Source organism: Thalia democratica, chromosome 3 (assembly GCF_965202585.1).
Source record: "Thalia democratica chromosome 3, ktThaDemo2.hap1.1, whole genome shotgun sequence".
NCBI lineage: Eukaryota > Metazoa > Chordata > Thaliacea > Salpida > Salpidae > Thalia > Thalia democratica.
This window is the reverse complement of record NC_139167.1, coordinates 46,118,089-46,140,931: the sequence shown is the minus strand read 5'-3', so window position 1 is coordinate 46,140,931 and position 22,843 is coordinate 46,118,089. Positions and strand designations below refer to the sequence as shown.

The 22,843-nt window shown below is 27.3% G+C and overlaps 1 protein-coding gene across 1 annotated transcript in view; it reads left to right on the top strand.

Annotated features, from left to right (window-relative positions):
• The first annotated feature begins 234 nt into the window (after positions 1-234).
• LOC145832317 (transient receptor potential cation channel subfamily A member 1 homolog) overlaps positions 235-22,843 on the top strand; it is a 46,384-nt gene continuing 23,775 nt past the window's right edge. The window contains exons 1-17 of the mRNA XM_082939637.1: positions 235-257; positions 7,042-7,143; positions 7,209-7,406; positions 8,633-8,828; positions 8,919-9,056; positions 9,122-9,221; positions 9,566-9,752; positions 10,795-10,995; positions 11,213-11,358; positions 14,441-14,552; positions 14,611-14,751; positions 20,291-20,476; positions 20,675-20,869; positions 21,073-21,246; positions 21,304-21,462; positions 21,522-21,656; positions 21,713-21,913. Of these exons, the coding sequence (XP_082795763.1) occupies positions 7,302-7,406; positions 8,633-8,828; positions 8,919-9,056; positions 9,122-9,221; positions 9,566-9,752; positions 10,795-10,995; positions 11,213-11,358; positions 14,441-14,552; positions 14,611-14,751; positions 20,291-20,476; positions 20,675-20,869; positions 21,073-21,246; positions 21,304-21,462; positions 21,522-21,656; positions 21,713-21,913 (2,376 nt within the window). The 5' untranslated portion in view covers positions 235-257; positions 7,042-7,143; positions 7,209-7,301. The remainder of the gene's footprint in view (positions 258-7,041; positions 7,144-7,208; positions 7,407-8,632; positions 8,829-8,918; positions 9,057-9,121; positions 9,222-9,565; positions 9,753-10,794; positions 10,996-11,212; positions 11,359-14,440; positions 14,553-14,610; positions 14,752-20,290; positions 20,477-20,674; positions 20,870-21,072; positions 21,247-21,303; positions 21,463-21,521; positions 21,657-21,712; positions 21,914-22,843) is intronic.

Genomic DNA, 22,843 nt, shown 5'->3' with positions numbered 1-22,843 from the left:
TCGTAATGTTTCAAAAATAACAATGGTATAACGTTATTAGAGTTAGTAAGATGATTTTAAAAATTAAAAAAAAATATTGAAAATTAAACTTAAAGTGTTAGAGTGTCTTTAAGTGAAATTATGCTTTTCAATATTAGTAATACAAATATTCAGAGTTTTTGCTGGATACAACTTTGAAAGATGTGTTTGGTGCTACTCCTTTACATTATATAACATGCAGAGAAAAATGCAACTACGACCTAAATTGCAAAAATCAAGTAAAGTTATATTCAAAAACATATTTTAGCAGCACTTCTATATTAATCATTGGTATTAAAATAGCAAACTACTATTTTCAATGAGCTGTTTGTGAATTATTTTATTAGACTAATGCAGCTATATTAAGTTTATAAAACAATACCCTCTCTTAGTGCTTATATAAGTTGCAACTTATTAAATTAAAATATTAGATTAATATTTTTTAAACGCTTTTCACTATGATATTGTATTTTTAGTTTTAAAATGTACAATGAAAATTTTCATTTTATACAGATATAACGAGACTAATCGTTAAGATTTTTTAAACTGTTTCTAATTATAAAAATAAATTTTGTCTTGAAGAGCCTTACAGGGCAAAACATTGTTTTATGTTTAGGTTCTCTTAATAAAATCTTAACACTTTTTGGTATTCTTAGAAAGAATGAAGTTTAGATAAAAAATAAATCTTCAAAATATATGTACTTGTTAATTATAACATGCGCCGGCTCTTAAAGCGAGAATCTGCGACCCGCGAAATACTATTCACTGTATAAATCTACCGGATCAAAAAATTAGGATCCGGTCGGATCCGGATTTCGATCTCATTTTCAATTAAATAAGAAAAAAAATTAAATAAATCACGATGTTTAAGTATTTGTTTTAAATAGTTATCCTATAAGTTAAATTGTTTAGTTTATTGTGTTTTTTAGAGTTAAATATTTAAAAATTGCATATTAAACTATCTAAAAATAAAACTGTACTTTGTTATCTTTTAGCTCCTATTTATAGAACTTTATCTGGACATGACTTACTTATAAAGTTAGTAGTTTATCAAATGTAAAGTGTCCTTGAAAAGTCTATGTAGAACAAATTTGGCATGTTATGTACAAAACGCTGCCAAGTCACGTCCACCGACTAAAGAAGTTGTCTAACTTTGTTATACAAAAATTGACATATTCAGGAATTAGAAAAATCACTAAAACTTTAAATACTACATTTAAAATAGTATTAGTTTGTCATAAAGCGAAGCAATAAAATTATTATGAAACAATCCATCAATATTCTTTGTTGATATAGCTATGGTAAACGTATGGCAATAAAGATCAATTAGAGAGTTTACTTTTGTTTTTTACATCAACATTTTTGGCTTTTCAATATCAATCACAACTCTTTAAAGTACTGCTACTGTGAACTAGTCGAGTGCATGACAATTCAAATTCGGACAATTCGAGTCCCGACAACTCAAATTAAAAAAAAAAGTTTAAAGGACCAAAAATTGAAAAATAGTATATCTTAAAAAAAAAGAAATAAAGCGATTGTAGGTCTAACTAATAACTACAAGATTTTTTTTTTGCAAAATTAAAAAAATTTCTGAGATATGGCTAAAATAAGTAAGTATCAAGTATACATGAAGACACTTTTGCACGGGTTAAAACTTGTTTTTTTTTAATAATTGGTTTAGTTCTATTAATGCTTTTTTAACTGTCACTGTTACCTCTAACCCTTTGTGAGTATTTTTTTATTCTACTTATTTTCCTTTACTTTTACCCCTAATCCTTACCCTTGATCGGTATTTATTTTTCTTATTAATATATTTTTCCTTTTTTTCTTTACTATCACCATTACCCTTCCTTTACCTTGCCCTTGGTTGATAATTTTATTTTAATTTTATTTTGATTTTTTACTGTTGTGCAAAATTGTCACTCGTAAAAATTTACCCTCCGTTCAAAAGTGACCACTCGTAAAAAGTGTCTGCGTTTAAATTGACCCCTCGTGGAAAAATGAACTTCGTGCCTACTTGACCCGTCCAAGGCTAAAATAATAGTTTTAAAATATAGTAGTTTTTAGTATTAAAATATTTTTTCTTTTAATTTTATTCAATATTTTTACTATCATGATCTAATCAATTAGACTAGGGGTCGGCAAGCTGCAGCCCGCATAGGTTAAATCTGCGGCCCGCGAGCATGCAAATGTGGCGCGCTGAACAATTCTATAATATAAGTTGATTTTTTTCATTGATTTGTTGTAATTTTATCAACTTAGTTTTACGTCCCTGTATTTACCAATTTTAAATCATCAATAATTTTACTGCTTAGACTTAAAACTGTGAAAAAGGCAGATTAGCTTTCTAGAATTTTTTTTAATCTGTTTAGATAATAACTTCCTTTTTACAATAGCAATTAGTTATCAAAAACAAAATTTTAAAAGTACTTAAAAAAAGTTAGTTATGTAATACACTTTTATTAAATAGATAAACTAAGTGCAAATGTAGTCCATTGTGTAAAAAAGTAATGCACAGTAATTAACTAGTATATCATTTCTTTGCAATTTAATTAATTAGTTTAAAATGTAAGTTATACCTAAGTTTCTCTCATAGACGTTTTACCACTATATATGGTATTTAAGTGTGAACAAAAACATTTCAAATTATATAATATTAAGACATAACGTATATTAGTTTATTCAACTCTAGTTTGACATACTTTGATTTTCTCATAAACTTTCCGTGCACTTTAAATTCAGTACTATGTACACAAACGCTGATTTTTGGAATCTATTTTTTACTAATATTTAATTTAGTAAAAAAAAATTAGAACAATTCAAATTCTTAAAAAATATTTTAAATGGCCACAATTAAAAAAATAATGTATACACAAATAACATTAAAAAAGGTATGTAGGTTATAAAAGAAACATGAGGGATTTCATGTTCAATTAATTATAACTTTAGTAAAACGTGCACGGGTCATGTCTTACATAAAAATAGTTAGATTAAAAAAAGCGTAGACCTTTTAAAATAGTCATAATTAAGTGTATTAAAATGATTTAACTTTTTTTTGCTTCAGTGACCGTTAAAAAATTGAAGGTCTTTGAAACTTACAATCGGGCATATTTGTATATACTTTTAAAATATTAAACATTTGTAAAAAAAAATAACGAATTTTGAGAAAACAGCAAAGTAAGATTACAAAAATATTTAATAATTTCTGGCTAAAACATTGGTTGAAGTAAAAAAATCCAAAATGTTTTTTTTTCTTAGGGGCCCCACTCAAAAATTTAAACCGCAATCCAATAGTTGTTTTTTAAATAAAGGCAAAGTTCTTTAGAAAACAATCTTAGTTAGATTTTAAGATAAGGAAAATAATCTGATCTCAAGTTTGGACGTTTTTAAATAATTGCAAAATGTGCTAATCGAGTTAAGTTAACGCTCCTTAATTGCTATGCATTGCACACTAACCTACACAGATGCTCTTTTTTTGAACTTAATTTTTAATTGGTACTTGATTTAGATATTTTAAATTTATTAAGTCTGTATGTTATTAATCAAAGTAATTTATACTTATTCTTTTTAACGGAAGATAAAGCAATGAAGAATTTCCACAGTCCTCAAAAAAAAAAAGTTTTTTTTACTTTAATAATGACTTAATAATTTTTTATACTTAATAAAAGATATTTTAGACACTTGTCAGTCCTTTCAAAGCTAACTTACGATAATTAAATTTTTGTGTTTTCGTGGTATATGTTTATTTAACTGTTAATAAACTTCGTTACTACTTTATTTTGTAAATTTAAAGTCACTTTAGAAAACTCAAGTGTTTGTGAAACTTTTATTTATGCTATTTTGAATAAATATCCGAATTCTCAAAATACTTTCAAAAACTGTAGTTTATAAATTGTAATTTTATGTAGTTCAGCTACATATTGCGTGACTTTTTATGACAATCGTTAACAGCTTGGTTAACAGCAAGTCTTTCAGTTTTTGGATTTTTCAAATTTTTATAAAATTAAGATTTTTTGATGTAATACAGAAATTTCAATGCCAAATATGTGTAGAACTATATTGATTATTAATAATATATGTCACTAGAGTATTTGCTATTATTTATGTTAAATTTTGTTTTTAATTTTAATAATACAAACAGGTATGAATTAATTGTAGTTAGTTAATAGATTACTAAATTTTAAAAGAGATCTATTTATTTAGTTCGCAAAGGTTAATTTCAACAACTAATATTTTAGAAAATATATGAAAAAATGGTTTTTATATGAAAAATGTATAAAAGTGACCCATGAACGTTTTTTAAACTTGCTTTTTGTTGAAAGTTAGGTGGCAACTAAAAAAATATTTAAATTAAAGTTTTTAAGTGTTTTAATAGTAGACATTTATTAAGACTGAGTCATATCATCGAATGTAACTTTTAGTCCAATAAATATGTACAATTTTTATAGACCCTTTATGTGTAGCTAAAACTCATTTAACTTTAAAAAATTAATAAAAATAAAACTGTTTTTTTTTTGTGTGACTTAAACTAAAACCAATAGATTGTACAAAGATTTCTAAAACTAAAACTGCGGCCCACGAAGATTTTAAAAGTTGCAAGTTTGGCCCGCAAGCACCAACTGCCTTCCGACCCATCCCTGAATTAGACCTACAACCGCTTTTTCTTTAAAAATTTCAATTAATTTTTAAGTTGTTGCCCTTAAACATTCTTAAAGAATTTGATTTATTGAAATTGGAATTGTCCGAATTTGAATTGTCACGTAACCGAAGTAGTTTATGGTCCATAAATCTATTGTGTCTTTTAGGGAACGTTTTGTCACAGCCTGTGACTGTTTGAATTGAAAAATTTTGAAGAAGTGACTATTGTTCGTTTCAAATAATTTTACCTCGTTCTGTTTTTAGATAACATTTGCCAAAACAAGGGATCTACCGGATCCACAAAATTAAGATCCATCTGGAAACAGTTCCGGAAAGTTTTTTAATTTAGATTCCGGCATCTAATTAATCTAATAAAATATTAATTAAAAAAACTAGTATCCGACCGATTTCGGGTCTGAAAAAAGGCCGTATAAGGTTAGATCTGAATAGTGGATTCAGTATATCACTACTTTTCAGTTAAAAATACATTTTTAAACGAAAAATTTTGTGGTAAAAACTTACGTATAGGCTCTTAATTTAACTTTTTACTTTCTACTACTACCCTATATTTGCTTATTTTATCAAACTTTTGGTTTAAAATAGTATTTCAATACTGATTACTATAGTTATTATAAAATGACTACGGTCCGCGCAGACCTTTTACAATACGTTGCGGTCCAAAACTTATAAAAGGCTACCGGCCCTCGACCTAAGTTTTACTTAAACTAATATTAAATTCGTTAAAAATTTTATTCAAAAAAAACTTTGTGAATACAACAGAATTATATTTTTAATATTATTAAATACTGTATTTTTATATCCTCATAAGTTATATAATTTATTGAATGATAAAAAAAACGCTCAAAATGTTTGGTCCTAGGACCTGGTGCACAAAGAAACTTTCGGTTATCGAGTCGTACACCACGGATACCTTTTAATGTCTTGTCTAGGACATGAATTTATTCAGCAAGCTAGATTTCGCTTAAAGAGCTTGTCAGTGTACTAAACATAATTTAAAGTATTTTTCAAGTAGATTAGATTTTGGAAAGTATACTTATTCTCCGTTTATTAAGTAGAAATCTTATATTATTATCTGTCAACTAAACCTACAATAAAGTTGTTATAATACTTTAGTTTTTTATAATTGACTTTAAGTATATCAACAATTTTTTTGTGTATTTTTTTGTCTTGATCCTGTTATAATGATTAAATATAAACATGTCCTTTAGATTTGTTCATTCTTAAAATTAAAGCACTTTCAATTTACATTTAGCAAGTTAGAACAAGTATTTTCAAAGCAAAAGAGTTGTAAATATAACTAGACATAACCAGAAAATTTATCTAAAATCAAGATAGATAAGACAAATTAAATAGCTTTTGTTGTAAACATTCATAATGTTCCACTAGTCTAAACCTAAAAAAGATTAATTAATATATTATAAAAACTTACTGTGTTTATAAAAATAAGTTTAGCATTAATAGAAAGATAGTTAGTTTCCGGATTGGTTTACCTTTAAAAAGATGCATGTTTTTTTTTCAGAAAAACATTTTGAAGTAACTTAAGTTTCGGTGTTGATAAAAAATTACTTTAGATTTTATTTTACCAAAGGTTTAGTGGTTAATAAAACTATCATGACAGCCGAATTACATGTGAAAAAAAACTCTAACATTATTTTATTGAAATGATAAATTGTTAAGTTTTATCAATAAACTGCTGACTTTTCGAGTATCATGAAAATAAACATATTATCATTTGAAAACAAATTGTGACTTAAACTTTAATTCTTAAGAACATGTTGATGCAGTATCTGGTTATGAAAAAGGTATTTTGGATTTTATTAACGAACCAATTGGTTAATCATAAGATTTTTTGGAAATTGGTTGTCATTACCGAAACTAGTTGAACTTATATCAATTCATTTTTCAAACTTATGATCAAATATACGATTTTAAGACATAATATAACTTATTTGTAATTTATAGGAAAGACTCAAAGAGCCATTTGTTAAACAGTAGATTAAAACTAAGAAAAAAAAAATATTTTCAATGGGGTCACATTAGAAATAAACACAATTACTAGAAAAATTTAAATTACTTAAAATATTTTATTTTTATTAGCTCGTTAAGAAAACTTCAGTATTGTAAGCTCCAAGTCTAAAACTTTTAAAAAACAATTGTTTAAACAATTTTCTAAATCTGTATTAGTTTGAGATTTAAGTCTTATACATACTTAGTTTAGCAAGTATACAGTTTTTTTATACTTAATTTTTAATATAAGTGATTATTCATATCCTTAAAAAGTTTTTAACGTATATAGGTTAATTTTTGTTATAATAATGTATTTAGTTTTAATATGAACAAAAGTAAAATATATAATTATTTTAGATTGAAGAAGTTTTAAAATCTAAATATGAAGAAGCAGTAAAATGTAACAACGATGGTCTTGAAAACCTCTTAAACTGGACAATTAAGTTGTACTACCAAAATGTTATTATCATTTAGTTGTCAGAAAAAACATCTGTAAAACTATTTTAAGCAACTTTATTTTTTAGATTAAGTATTCTGATGAAAGATTACAACACAAAACTAACGGTAAAAATTTGGAAACTTTAAGTTTTATTCAAGAACTTCGCGACGATAAAAATATGAGTCCATTGCACTGGGCATGCAAGTATAACAATGTTAAAGCTGTTTTTAAGATTCTTGCAAAAGTATGCAAAGTAAATATATCAAGACTTAATAATTTTGAGGTAAAATATTTATAGAATAAATAAAAAAACTATAGTATATAAACTTTTTTTTTATTTTAAACTCATATTACAGACAAAAGAATTACACTAAAGATTTATTTCAAATAAGTCACAAAACTATTATGCATTTTTTTGAACTAAAATATACATAAATCTACAAACTAACTTATATTAAACTTATAGTTCCAACTTACGTAAAATTTTTTAAGTTAAAAATGTTATACTAATATGTTCAAATAAAATCTAGATTTATCAGCAAAACATCGTTAAGTTTGACATAAAGCTCAAACTGTTAAAATCGGTACAGATAAAATAAATTTAAAACTAGCTTATACCAAAAAATTTAGTTATTGATTACTTATATTTTTGGAAAAACTTTTCGTCTCACCGTAAACTGAAAAATAAACTTGAATAATTTTAAGTATTAAACTAAAAAAATATTTGACTAATTTAAATGTTTAATTCTATTCTAAAGTATTTAAATGACTTACTTAGCTAGACATTGTTTTATTTTTCTCGTCCATTATAGCAATAGTTTTAAATTCGTAATTAAAACATTTAATTTTCTGTAAGTTTAAGAAAAAAAAAATTGTAATAAAATATACTAGATTGTACAAAATAAAAAAATTGGAATTAAAAAAAATTAATCATTATTAATTATTTAAAAATTATTGTTTGTAATGCTACTTACCATAACTTTTTTTTATTGATATTCACTTTATTGAAAAAAAGAAACGTTGCCACTATTTCTAAAATAAACACAAAATAAGTTAAAAAGACTTATCTAAACACAAATACATATATCTTTTTTTCAACATAGCCTAAAAGCGCGAATTCTACCGGAAAGTGCAAGCACAGTAAAAACGTTAAACCAGAACCTTTATATATTTTTTGTATTTGGCGCTAAGTTTGGTTTAGTTTATATTTGAAATTATATTTCTAGTTTGTTTACTTGGTCGTATTATTATTATGTTTATTTTATATTGTTTATACTTTTTGTTTTACAACATTTGATACAGTTCAATTTGTTAAAAGTTAATATTTTTATCTTATTTTTTTTATACGAATAGTTTACAATAAAATAATTTGAAAAAATTTGCATTCTGATTACAAAATTTTTGTGTTAAAAATGCAAACTCAAGAAGTCCAATATTTTGATTGAGTATAATCTATAAAAATTATAATAATTTCTGTACATTGTTTTCTAGTTTGATAGTTATTTACAGAATTTTATTACCGTACTGAGTAAAAAAGCTAAAGCTTTTCTTCACGACCAAGACTTATTTGGAAGAACACCACTCCATATCAGCATTGCTTACAATGCACGTACAACAGCTTATTTACTAATGTCTAAGTTTAAAGTTGATGAGACTGTATGTAATAATTTTGGAGAAACTCCTTTGCATCTTGCAGCTGCAGGAGGTACTCAAATATTTATAAATTTGTTTATTTAAGACTTATAGAAATAATTTGTATATGTTATATCTTATATTTTACTATGTATTATTGCAGGAAACATTTTGATTGTACGAGATCTACTTGATAAAAATAGGTGTTTAGCAACCATGACTGATAACATTAACCAAACACCGTTACACCAAGCTATGACAAGAAACCGTTTAGAGATTGCAAAAATACTTTTAGAAGATGGTTTGTTAAACAATTAATTTAGATGTTTTTGTCAAAGACTTAACACATATGCCTTGTAAAAAAAGGAAAAGAAAATTTAGTTGCAATGAAAGATATGCACGGCAACAACGCTCTTCATAAAGCTGCAATGTATGAGACGATAACTGCTATTGAAATTGTAGCAAAGTACGAATTTGATGTTAACGGTAAAAATTTTAAAGAACAAACTGCACTTCATATAGCTTCAAAACTAAACAACATTGAACCAGTTAAATATTTAATACAAAACTATTTGTTAGTAAATTTTATCTTCACTAAGAGTTTAATTTTATGAAACAACTTAAGCATACTTTAAAGTAAGTTTTTAAGCTTTTTCTTGAAAATAAAACTTTATCTAAATCATAAAAACACTGTTTTTGTTTGTGGAAAAATTAAAATTAAAAAAAAAAAAGTTTAAGTTCTAAATAAATAAGTTCTCAAAACTTTATTTTAATAGCTTGACAAAAGAAATTAGAAAATTTAGTTTGCAGAGAAATAGATATCAACAGTAAAGATGAAATGATGATGACACCTTTACTAGTAGCAGCTGAATTTAGTAGCACTGATAGTTTCAAATACTTATTTTCATTAGAAAAATGTGAAAAAATTGTGTTTAATCAAATGGAAAGAACGTGTTTACATTTAGCAAGTAAAGCAGGATGTACCTCCATTATAGATGTAATTATTTTTTAAACCAAAATATGACTTTAAGTTTAGACTTTAATAGTTATTTTGTGTATGACAAAAAGCAAACTATTGTCTTTATGAAGTTACTTACTGTTTTGCATAAACAATTTTATCGAAAACAAAGCATAAATTAGATAATTTTTAGATCTATTTTTAGTTGTTTTTTGTGCTTAATGTCATTGATTTTAAAGTAATAGGTTAAATGACACAAAATAATTAAACTGTATAAGGCTTGCTAATGATAAGATTTATAACAAGTTGTAAAATTAACGAGATTGATCTGATTTAAAAGTAATTTAATTTTTTTTCACTTACTTTTAATGAATTAATTTTTTTCAAAATATATCTGAGTTCTTAAAGTAAATTTTTTTGTTTATTTTACCAAAAACTAATTTTATCAAATTTTAAAAAGCTAATTTAAACATAAAAAAAAAGTTTAGTGTTTTATTTAACACTAAACCTTTTTGTGAACAGTTTTACAAAGTTAGATAACTAGATTTTATTAACTTATAAATATAATTCGATATAGTGTTTAAGCTTATATAATAAAAAGAAGTTAAAAATGCAAGTCTAAAATTTAAAATATAACTAACTTAATAGATTAATACAAGCAAAAATTAAATTAACTACTTTGGTACAAACTCAGTACTTTTAATTCATATATTATATATGTTTAATATTTATCTAAACCTTAAAAACAGTTATATAATGAAAAATATTAGGAAATAAAAGTATTAAAAGTTTTGTAAGTTTATAAGTCTATGTTTCAAATAGTTTTCTTATAGTTAATACTTTTTAAGTTTATGCTTCATAAGTGAAGTACAATTTATATGCTAAATGTATTGTTTTGTACATAAAAATCAAAGGTTATCAATAGAAAATATATTGACAAAACAACATAATTTAAATTAATTGCTAAACAGTTATAAAAAAAACTAAGTCATTTTATTAATGCTTAGCTATTAAACTACTTCCAATACAATACAAGTATAAATTTTTATCTTATAAAGCCTAATTAGAAATGTTTCTAAAGGTTATTCTGAATAATGAAGTTTACAAAACTTTACTCAACTTACAAGATATTGAAGGTAATACTGCTATGCATCATGCTGCTGAGAATGGCCAGAAAAAAATTATTGAAGCTCTTCTTTTAACTGAGTCATGTGATGTAACTTTAAAAAACATTGATGAAAGAGCAACGGTTCATCTATCATCAAGATCTGGAAAACCATCAGTATTTATAATGTTTTGATAAAAAACATTACTTTAAAAGTGTTATAAACTCCTTTAAGTATTTTGCAATTAGTAATAAATTAAAGTTAAAAAGGGGTAGGTAACGGTCATTTTAAAACGTGTAATTTGTTTTTCAGACTTATAATAAACCGTAAAAATAAATACATATAATTTAAATACTTACAACTATGTCTTAAAAAAATAAGTATATTTACTAGGAATTGGAATTAATACTCAAAAAAGATCTATCGCAAGCACAAATTCGAGACTTTAAAGACAATACACCATTAATAGATGCAGCAAAAATGCGAAATACTGCCAATGTAAAAATCTTATTAAAATATCGCTCAGAAGTTGATGCTATGTAAGTTTTTTATTTGTTTTATTAGTACATCAAAATTTATCGAGAGCCTTTTTTACAAAAATATTTTTTTCTCTTTGAATTTGATACATAAATTTTGTTAGGTATAACGTAATGTCCCTATTTTTTGATAAATTATTTCAAACTAATATTAGTTTTTTATTAAATAAAAAATAAAAAGAAAATTGAAAAAAAAAATATAATACTTAACTCACACATTAGGCTATTCTGATAACACAATGTGTTGATTAGATATTAGACTTAGCTTTGGGTTAAATTTTTAAGTATATTTACCTGAAAGTACCTGAAATTTTTTTAGTCGATTACGCTTGCGTAAAGTGCTTAGTAACCATCTTAGATAGACTACCGGCTGATAAAGGCTTTGGTTTATTCTTATTAAGAATCATGGTTTATACTTAGAGTTAAATGTATGGTTAGTTGTCAAACTATATAGTAGTTGTTTAAAATTTATCTTTAGTAATTTTGTTGTAGGTTAAAATAAAGAACATTACTACATATGATATAATCATTTACTTATCAAATTAAACACGTAAATAGTGAACAATAAACGATAACCATCAATCTATTTTTATTCTAAAGTTTCTACAGTTTAAGAAATGTAGTAATAAAAAAATAATAACCGTTTTTTACATATCAAAGCTTGTATGTTGCTTGAATGACACTTATTAACTAGATGTATGTAAGCTTCTTTCTTTTCTCATTAACTCGTACAGAAGTCAGTAAAAACGGTTGATTTAAGCGTATCAAACGACTGTAGGCCATGTTGCCTAAGCAACAATAGATGTTCAATATATGAGAAAAGAATGTTTTGGTACTTAAAGCAGACTGAGCTATATCAAAAGCTTTTCAACCGTTTTGTATTATGAAAAGTGAGAGAGTTAAAAATAAGGCGCTGTTAGTTTTGAAAAAATTACTTGCTTATTAAGTTAAAGTGTCCTAAAGGTTAAGCAAAAGTAAAGGAGTCAATGCAACGTTTTAGTCTCTTCAATTTTTAGAGTTTGGAACAGTTTTGCGGTAATTGTTGTTATTGCCCCTTTACCTTCTTGCATTGATAGGAGAGCCTTCGTGTTGTTTTAGGACAAATCTGTTTTTCATAACTTAGTTGCTACCTTCATGCTGTTTATAGGTGCTTGCTGCGTTAAGCTGCCCCGCATTTTTTCTCTTGAGAATGTTTCTTTAATTGCGTTTGGCCTTGACCGACCTTTTTGGACTTTGTTAAAAGACCAGGTAATCTAGAGGTATTAGGCGGAATTTAGGAGCGGTTACCAGGTTTGATTCTTGAACTTCATATCATTTTTTGTTTAGTTTAACTTTTTTGTCATTTTTTTGGAATGGTGTCAGGTAAAAGTACTAGGTAATTCTTATATAAGTTTCCAACCCGCTGGTTAGTTATCAACAGAGGTCACCGGTTGTTTCATGTTGAGAGCCTTCAGCTCAAGCATATGTTTGTTTATGAGTTCTTTTACCTCATTAACTTTGACTTGTTTTTTCAAATTTTCTATTCTTTAGTTCGTATAGGTACTTGTATAGTTTTTATAACTCTTTTGATGCTTTTTAGCTACTATAATAACTGAATTCAGACAAAAATGGTGAAAATCATGGCCGTATCTAAAGTTGTTTTTATCTGAAGAGTATTTTTTTTAGGAGTAAACTCGTCAGTCATTTCTTGCTAGTGCAGGAAGTGACAATGCGGTCTCTTTAGAATACAATACTTCCGAGGAGAAGACTTACTCTAAACTGGGTGTCTCACTTGAGCTGAATTTTCTCTTGCCTTTCTCTGGCCAGGTTTGTTTCTTCTCTTCGTGAGCGGGTCAGAGTTTTTGTCGTGCTCCCAAGCCTTGTTTGGCAAATTTTGCCTTGTTTTTCGGCCAGTGCTTTTTTTTTTTTGACTAATGGTTCCTTTTCGATTGAGGTTGTTGGGGGAGTCGCTTCTGACTTGTTCAAACTTAGAAAGGGGATGTCTTTTGAAATCTACTCTAAAAAGAATGTATCCATTTGTTACAAAAAACATGTTTTTATAGATAATCAGCAATGGGTATACAATAACATTGAAATTCAATAGATGTTAGGTTTTCTGGTTGTGGTTTACCAGTTGAGGGATGTTTTGGTCCTAACATGACTTAGATAGAACGTAATGATAGGAATTGTAAAAGAAAACAAACAAAATACCAAATATTGAAGAGCTGATGGATAATCAGGTAGTCAATCTAGTCAGTTTCTGGTCCTTCAAATTTACAATCGTTTATTTTATGTCGCTACTCAGAGAGTGTTTAAAAAAAAACAAAAACTATAAGAAAAACAGACGAGTACACGTGACTATGAGCACTGAAAATGTCAATGTCTATTCTCGATGTGCTGGAAATACTTTAGAATAAGTTAATATTGTGGATTAAATTTTAAAATTCACGCAGATAAAAACTGGTACAAAAATAAATTCAATTTTATTTTATAAAGCAATTTAGTAGTATTTTTTATCATTTTTTTTTTTGCATTTTTTTTCTTCATTGTGCTGTGTATTTTTTTCATGATATTTCTTTTTTACCACAACACGCATTGCCGATTTTGGATTTTAGCGGGTCTTTAAATAATAATATTACTATTAAATTATAACAAAGTTTTCGAGTATCGATTGTTCTTTTATAAAGATATAAACAATACTTGTGGTTACTTTTTAAGTTTTACATTAAAATACCTTTTTATTTACAAAGTTTTAACTTAAGCGGTCGAATTAGTTTACCTTTTGTTAATTTAAAAAATTACTTAAAATTTTCATTCGTGTAAGCACTAAAAAAAACACTTTTAAACTAGCTTTTTGCAAGTAAAAGCACTAAACTGGTATTTTACACTTTTAAAAACAATAACAGCAGTCATTATTGAAACTGTTATCAAAAGATTCAAAGGTTTTTAAAACTGCAAAAAAGTTCTCGAATATAAAAGGTGTAAAACACTTCTTAACAAAAAAAAGAAACTTTGTTACTTATTTTAATTATTATTTAGCACTAGTTAAACTTTAAAACTGAGAAGAAAAAAAGTTTTAAAAAATATACATCATTTTAAATTAAAGAAATCATCGCGGTTGGACAGCATTAGGATACTGCTCGATGAGAAACACAGTAAATACGGCAAGAATACTTGTTAAGGAAGGAGCTAATATAGAGGCAATGTTTCCTGACCAAGTATGAAAAAGTTTTGATTTATATAAACTGCAACATTTTATAAACAATATTTTTTTAGTGGTCCCCACTTCAAATTGCTTGTTTTTTTGGCAGTGTAGATATGGTAAAATTTCTTTTAAAAGAAGGAGTAGATGTCTCATATAAAAGCACTGATAATACAGGAACTGCCATTGAAATAGCTATAAATAATGGACACAAGGTTAATAAACAACGGTAAAAAATTAAACTAGATTATCTGTTTTTAATATTTGCTTCTATAGAGTAGTATTAGGTTTTATAATACTTACATTAACACAGGTATAATTTATAGTTTTTTATGTATACAAACTAATTATTTTAACCATCAATTTATGTAAGTAAATAATAAATTCACCACACGACCATCAACAACAGCATCTGAGACAACCTACGACCGGTTTTGTCCTTATTAGGACTCGACAGGTAGGCATAGTCGCGAGAAACCGCTGTTGAGATTTAACCAAGCAGGTTTAGTACAAAGTACTGAAACGACCGCTTGTGGGTAAAGTCCAAAAAATTGACATAGTCAAATCGTTCACAGCTCAACGTCTCGGACATTGTCAGCTTATTGAGAGATTATAGTCTGGGCTCGTTTGATCAGTTTTAACCAGTATGTATTACGGCCATCATCAACAAAGTTGAGAAGTTTCGCGCTATCAATAATAAGTAATGAACTTCATAGTACAGAAAATTTATTTACACATAGACAACTAGCTCTTTTGTGTTTAATTTCTATTTTTGTGAAATCTGTAAAAACTATAAGAGACTATATAAGTGTCAATGTTATTAAATACATTATTTACATTTTTTAAATCACATCAAGTTATACAAAACTCTATATTGCTTTAAAATATATTGATTGAAAAATAATGTAAAAGCTACCTTAGTAACTATGTGTAATTTTAAATATTTTATAAACTAAAAAATTTCTTTGATTTTTGATGTTATATAGTTTGGTGTAATAAGTTAATAACTTCAAATCAATTTCAAATAAAATATATGCAGAGAAAAACATGTGTAACAATCCCAATTTAATATTGTTGTTACTTATATTCACGCGCGAACCTGGTTATTATCTGACTCAACGCATTATTACAATATCGGTGATGTTATTTAAATGTTTAGGTTTGACTTATCTAAGTTATTTAGCCAAGTCGATTTAATTAAATGCAAATTAACTTAGACTATAATGTATGCTTAGCCTAATTAAATAGTTAGATTGTTAGAATGCTTAAGCTAATTGTAAATAAAGAAATCGAGTCTAGAAACAAGCTGTATTACGATGAATAAAAACTGCGATAAACACAATAACAAAATATACAAATAACTACTTCAATTCAAAAGTTCATATAAAAAACAGTCGACATCGTACTTAAAAAGCTCAACATAAAATTTTAATTAAAATTTACTTTAAAATACTCCTTGAATCTCTTATGACTCGATTTCGTACTAAGCTTTGTTCAGAAAGCTTCTTAGACTGGTTGGCTGCAATAATTAAACAAAAACAATTAACTCTTTTGGTGGTCTTAACTTTGCGTTCTAAGAGTTCATTAGTCTTTTGGTGGTTTCAACTTTTCGCTGTAAAAGTTAATTAACCAAAAAGTTTTAATAATATCTTAGTTTAATTTTCCAGCGGTGAAAAATACTGTTTGAAGAGAAACTCAAAGTTTCACAACGGTTTACTTTCAGACTAACAAGTTTTTCGATTTAAAAATTTTTTAAGCGCCATCGATAGAAAATGAACCAAAATAATTCGCGATTATTTCTAAAAATGCGTGCTTCGATATTGTTTAAAAATGTTTCGTATTTATAACGCAATTTGTGAAATATAAACCAAACCAATTCGTGGTTTGTTTTAAAAATGCATGCTTCCTTATTGCTTAAACTTTCATTGGCTTTATATCGCCATTTGTGAAACAAAAACCAAAATAATTAGTGGTTTGTTTTAAAAATCTGCTCTAAGCTAATTTCTAAAAGTTTTTTGTTATTCTCAATCGTTTTGCGTTTAGAGTAAGAAATGTGTTTTTTTGTTAAGAATTCGCGATTAGTTTTAACATTTATTTTAGTTTTGTCGTTTTGTGCCGTCGCTACTGTGCTTTTGTTTAGAGAAAGGGGCAACTTTCATGATTTCGTCGCTTTGCCGGACGGATTAATGCTGAAAAAAAAGTTTGTAGTCGCTGCTGTGCTTTCATCTATGGTTGGCTTTGTTTCTGCATCCTTCTCTGATGGTGCAGGTAATGCTTGTGTACTCATGTGTGGAGACGGCTCTCTGTTATTATTAGCCTCTATATTGGCCGTTGGCCCTAACTGTTCTGGCTCTGGCTGCGGTTGTCCAGATTGTTGGGACTGCCCGATGTGGTATTGGTTATGATGGTTCTGATCTTTGGCTCTGGTCTTAGAGGTTCTGGCTTCAGTGGCTCTGACCTTGGTTCTGGCTTCAGTAGTTCTGACCTTTGACTCTGGCCCTGTTGATTCTGGCTACGGTTGCCTGGACCGTTGGGACTACCCGTTGTGGTGCTGGTTGGCATGGCTCTGATCTTTGGCTCTGATCTTTAGCTCTGGTCTTTGACTCTGGCCTTGGTGATTCTAGCCGTGGTTGCTCAGAACCACGGCCAGAACGTTGATTCTTAATAGGGATTTTTGTTGCATTACGTGACGTTGTACTCGTGACGTCATAATTCGGTATGGCGACAGCGCGATTGAGTTTTGATTCTCTAGCAGCTTCTCTGCGATTGAGTTCGGCTAATTCGGTTTCTAGTTTGCGTAATTCTTGTGAAGATTTGCTAGCAACTGTTCTGCGATGGAGTTCGTCGAATTTGGCATCTAATTCGCGGAATTCTTGCGAAAATTCGCGCTTAAGTTTCTCACTATTTCTCTTATATGAGTTAAGTAAAAATAACTTTAAATTAGCGAGACTTCTATGTTCAGTTGTGTCTGATTTGAAAAGAAAAAATTCTGCAGGAGGTAAACATTGGACCATAAGACAAACTTTATTCTCTCACTATTGTCAAGTTCGTCGATACCGTTGTATCTACAAAATTTTTCGAATATGTCAATTATCGTCTCAACATCATATATTTCATGGACTACGTCTAATAAAGGGAGATATTTCAAAACACTCTCTATAATATTTAGCTGCTTAAAGGTTTCTTTTAATACAACTTGGTACCTTTTATTGCTAAAACCGTAGTATTCGAACCATACAAATTTCTCAAACTGCGTTTTCTCGAATATATCGCGCCTACTTTGTCTTTTGTTAATCTCTGCTCTTAACAAATTAATTTAAAGGTTAAAATCTATAATTGTGTTACAGGCTGTTATAATGTCTTCGAGATTTTTGCGGGCTTCAACGATTACTTCGATGTTCCTATACTCACCCCATTCTTAATCTATGTGGTGTCGCAAGAACCACGGAAGATTTGTTAAGCGGTTAGTTACGCGCTCTTCCCATAATATTAGCTCAATCAATTCGTTATCTAGACATGACACTAACCAATGCAATGGGGTTCTTTCTAAGCATATTGTCTTATTGAGATTGTACTTACAGTTTACATGTCTGTAGGCTATTGGTTCGGGGGATCAGACGAGGAAAACTTTGCTATTAATGTTTTATATTTTTCTTTTTTAAATTTCTCCCAGTCCCTATAAAGTTGGCAGCTATTAGGCCTAAAATAAAGTATATCCATGATACTAGAAAATTTTGTTTAAAGTCTTAATAAAATTTTATACTAATTTTGGGTCACCACTACGAAACGTATAAATTAAAAAAGATGAAGTTACGGACTTAAATAAAGTGCGTACTCGTTTAACCAGGGTCACCATTTAACGATCTACCGATGTAACTTTGTTACTTATCTTTACGCGCGAACCTTGTTATTATGAGTTATTACAATATCGGTGATGTTATTTAAATGTTTAGATTTGACTTAGCTAAGTTATTTAGCTAAGTCGATTTAATTAAATGCAAATTAACTTAGACTATAATTTATGCTTAGCCTAATTAAACAGTTAGATTGTTAGAAAGCTTAAGCTAACTGTAAATAAAGAAATCGAGTCTAGAAACAAGCTGTATTACAATGAATAAAAACTGCGATAAATACAATAACAAAATATACAAATAACTACTTCAATTCAAAAGTTCATATAAAAAACAGTCGACATCGTACTTAAAAAGTACGATGCGAACACAACACTTATAGCAATGTTAACACTAGCACGCTCAAAAACTAACTCACCAAAAAATAGCGCATAACTGAATTTAAGCGGTTTGAAACTTTGAGAGAAAAGAGAGAAAAAGAACACCGCTTTCGACTTTTCGAAAAACAGTGCTAAAACTGTTACACATGGCTAACAGAACTGTACTTAATTAGAAAACTGTACTCAATTTCAATAAATACCAAATTTTTAATGACGAGGTGAACTTTAGTCACGTTTAATAAAAAAATACATTTAAAAATGTAAAAAGTTGTTGATTTAATCGCTTACGAGAAAACCTTGTCAAAATTTATAAACAAAAAAATAGTACGTTTGAAATATCGTAAATTTTTAACCTTGTTTAGGTGTTGCTACTTATGTTTTTTTTTTAAGACATTAAAAAGTCAAAAAAGCAAGAAAAAAAAAGAACTAATAGACAAATGTTTAAAGTTATAGATTTTCTATAATTTTATAATGTCAAAATCTAACAACACAAAAGCTTAGTTTAGTTTATACCAGTGGCGTAGCGTGGTATTTTGGTCAGGGGTGCGCAAACTTTTTTCTCAAAAAATCCCCTAAATTAAAACTTTTGTAATTAGCTATAAAAAGATCTTTTTATATGTAATATAATTAAAATAAATTCATTAAGTAAAATAAGTTCGAAGTAACTGTTTGTTACTTTAAAGTTTTTAAGTTAAAAGTATACTTTTTAAATTTCATTTATCTGATTGTATTTGTTTGAAATAAAAATTACAAACAAAGTTTATTTCTCATAGGCCGATACGATTTTTTTTAATCTTTACAAAAATAAAGATCAGAAAACTAGCAGTAGTCTAAACATTCATTGTACAATAGAAAAATAACTTGTAAAATTGTTTAATTTTCCTTTAAGCGTGACGTATTTTTGTAAACTTTTTGTAGAAAAATCTGTCATAAGGTTATACTCTTGCGGTGCACTACATTAATTTCGTGCTTTTGGAGTCTAAATTCTTATGAAGTTATATAATGTTTCCTTATGGAGTTTTCATCAACATCGGTGCGCATTTTCGCTTGCGCACCGAATCAGTATATTGAGTAATTTCCCTAACTTGTCACTAATTGGTATTCAAAATTTCGTTTAACTTTTCGAATACTAGATAAACATAGTTGAAAAAAGGCAAATTAAGCATAAAAAATAAAGGATAAATATATTACATTCTTTTTTTTCTTTCTTTCTTTTTTTGGGTGGCACGCATGCGCCAGTGTCCCTCCCCACGCTACGCCCCTGGTTTATACCGACTCTATCGAGTACCGAAAAAAATTTTTTTCATCGAAGTTTAAGCTTAATATAAACTTTATAGCATAATAGTTTTTTATTGTAATTAAATAACATGTAGTAGATTTTATTTAATGAAATTTTACTCTATTTTAATTTTCTGTTTTTTCCTTTTTCAAAACCTGAAGCATACACTAATCAAACTTTTAATTTTTTATGTAGTTTACTAGATTGCAATTTCAAATCAAACAAAAACAATATTTACTTCTAGAACTGTGTTGTTGAAATTCTCAACAGTAAAAAGTGGAAAACTGCTCTTAGAAGTTTGAATTTTGATAAAAAGCATGATAAAGTTTCAACTCCTATGAGACTATTGTTTATGAACATGCCAGATACGGCAATAATGGTTATGGATAAATGCATCTGTCACTCAAAAGCCGAAGATGGTTCAGAAAGTGTATGTTTTAATCTTTTAATATATATTTGAAAAATATTTTTTCAAGTATTAGATTGAATTAAAACTTTAGTTATTAGTTGATTTCATAAAATTACGTGTACAACTAGCTATTTATCACTAAAAATGTTTTAATAGTACAAATAACTGTACCATTAAAAACATTTTTAATAAAAAATTGTACTTATACTTTACTTTTAGTTTAATGTTGACCTGGAATTTTTCGACGACGCTTATCCCAGCGCAACCTGGGAGCCTCTTCACGAGATGGGTGAAATTTCACTTTCGACTGAGTTTTCACCATGCTTTAAAAGTAATGGTCATCTCCAGTCTTTTGCACGAGCATACTCGGAGCATACTGCAGTTTTAAAGAAAAATCATCCACTTAATGTAATGGTATGTACAAAACAAAAACAACTTTTTATATTTTAGGAAACCTTTTCTTATGTTGCTCTAAATAATGCTATATCTTAAAGTAACAAGCATAAATTTATAAAAATGATAGTTTCGCTTCTAAATCTCTTTAAAACATAATTTTTACTCTTGTTTTTTAAACACTGTACAACTTATTAGTCAGCCTAACTTACAAACTTTTAAAGATAAAAAGTGGAAACCAAAGGTTGTTAGAACATCCATTAACTAGACTTTTAGTTAGATACAAATGGAGAGCTTTTGGAAGATCAATATACTTTTTAATTCTGGTAATAAATTTTCTTTTTGTATTTCTTTTAACTACTTATATGGTCCAGCATCCAGTTCCAGAAACTGTTACTGTAAGTTTTTTTTTTATAATAGTACATTAAAAATTAGTAAAAGCTTTTTTTAAATAGGTGTCCGGATCATCAAGCAATACATACTGCTTTACGACTAATAATAGTTCGCACTTTTCAAGGCAAGAAAATTGTAACTGTTGTAAAGCAAATTTGAAAACTAACTTGTTTCTTCAGACTTTTATACTACTTCTTTGTTCTGTTAATCTAATAAAAGAAGTAAGTTTTGATTTTAATCAGCTAAGTAAAATAAATTAATGCATTATTACAAACCTTAGGTTGTACAACTGAAACGCGCAAAGCTAAAATACTTTTTACAATTTGACAATTGTGTTGAGCTACTAACTTATTGCCTTACAGTAATATCTGTACTTGATTTCAATGAAAAAACGAGAATAACAGGAGTAAAAGAGGTAAAATATGATACAAAGTTTAACTAAAAATTATTAAATTTTATATAATCTTATAGCAATGGCAATGGGAGCTAGGTGCAGCTGCAGTGTTGTCAGCTTGGTTTATGCTGGCCATGCTCGTACGGAAACTTCCTATTTTTGGTATATATGTTATTATGGTTGGGAATATGATCAAGTCTTTCGCAAAAGCTTTTCTAATTTTTATCATATTTAATATTGGATTTGGAATTTTTTTCTATATGATGCTTGGATCACAGGTAAAACTACTTCAGTTTTGTTTTTATGGAACTATTTTATGATATTTAATATAAATAAGTTTTTTATTAATTATAAACGAAGTTTTTGACTTGGTGAAGTTTATTTATGATGCATTGTCTCAATTTACAAAGAGTTTTATTTGTTAAAATGCAGGATAATTTTTATACAGCTATAGTATTGATATCATTTATGTATTTATATGTAGTTTTAAATGAACATTTTTTTGCTTTAAAAATTAATTTAGAATTTTGTACAAGCTTTGAAGAAAAGTGTACTATTTCAGTAAAACTTTTTAAATATAGAATATAGACTTTCATTAGTCATATAAATAAGGAGTGCTTTCTACAAACTTAACTAATAAAGTGTTTTAATAAATAAATTAAATATTAAACAGTTTTCATATCAAAACAAATAGTTTTATTTAGTTTGTTTTTCTCCTTATCAGCAATAATAATTTTGCTTGTTAAAAGAATGAATTATTCATAATTAAAACTTTATAATTTTACTAATTTTTATTAGTTTGAAAGTTATGAAAACGATTAAAAAATCTTACATCTTGAACTTTTTTTTCGTTTTAGATTGATACTAATTGTTTGCTGTAGAATTGCTTAAAAACAGTACAAGTAAATAAATTATTTGTAATTTCATAAAATGTTTAATGACATTAATTTTTGTAAGAAAAAGAAGTATTTAATTTCAAAAAATTTAATTGTTCATTAGTAAATATCTTTAGCAATGAATTTAAATTTTGTTAGACTACCTTTTTTAATGCTTATTGGTTTCAACAATTTTACCTGCATAACTTTATGGAATATGTGCAAAATAACTTAATAAAAACAATTTTTCCTTTGTAATTTATAAATTTCTTCTGGTTAACGTTTAAAACTTAGTACTATTTATTACAGGGGTTGGCGCTTGGCAGCAGGGTT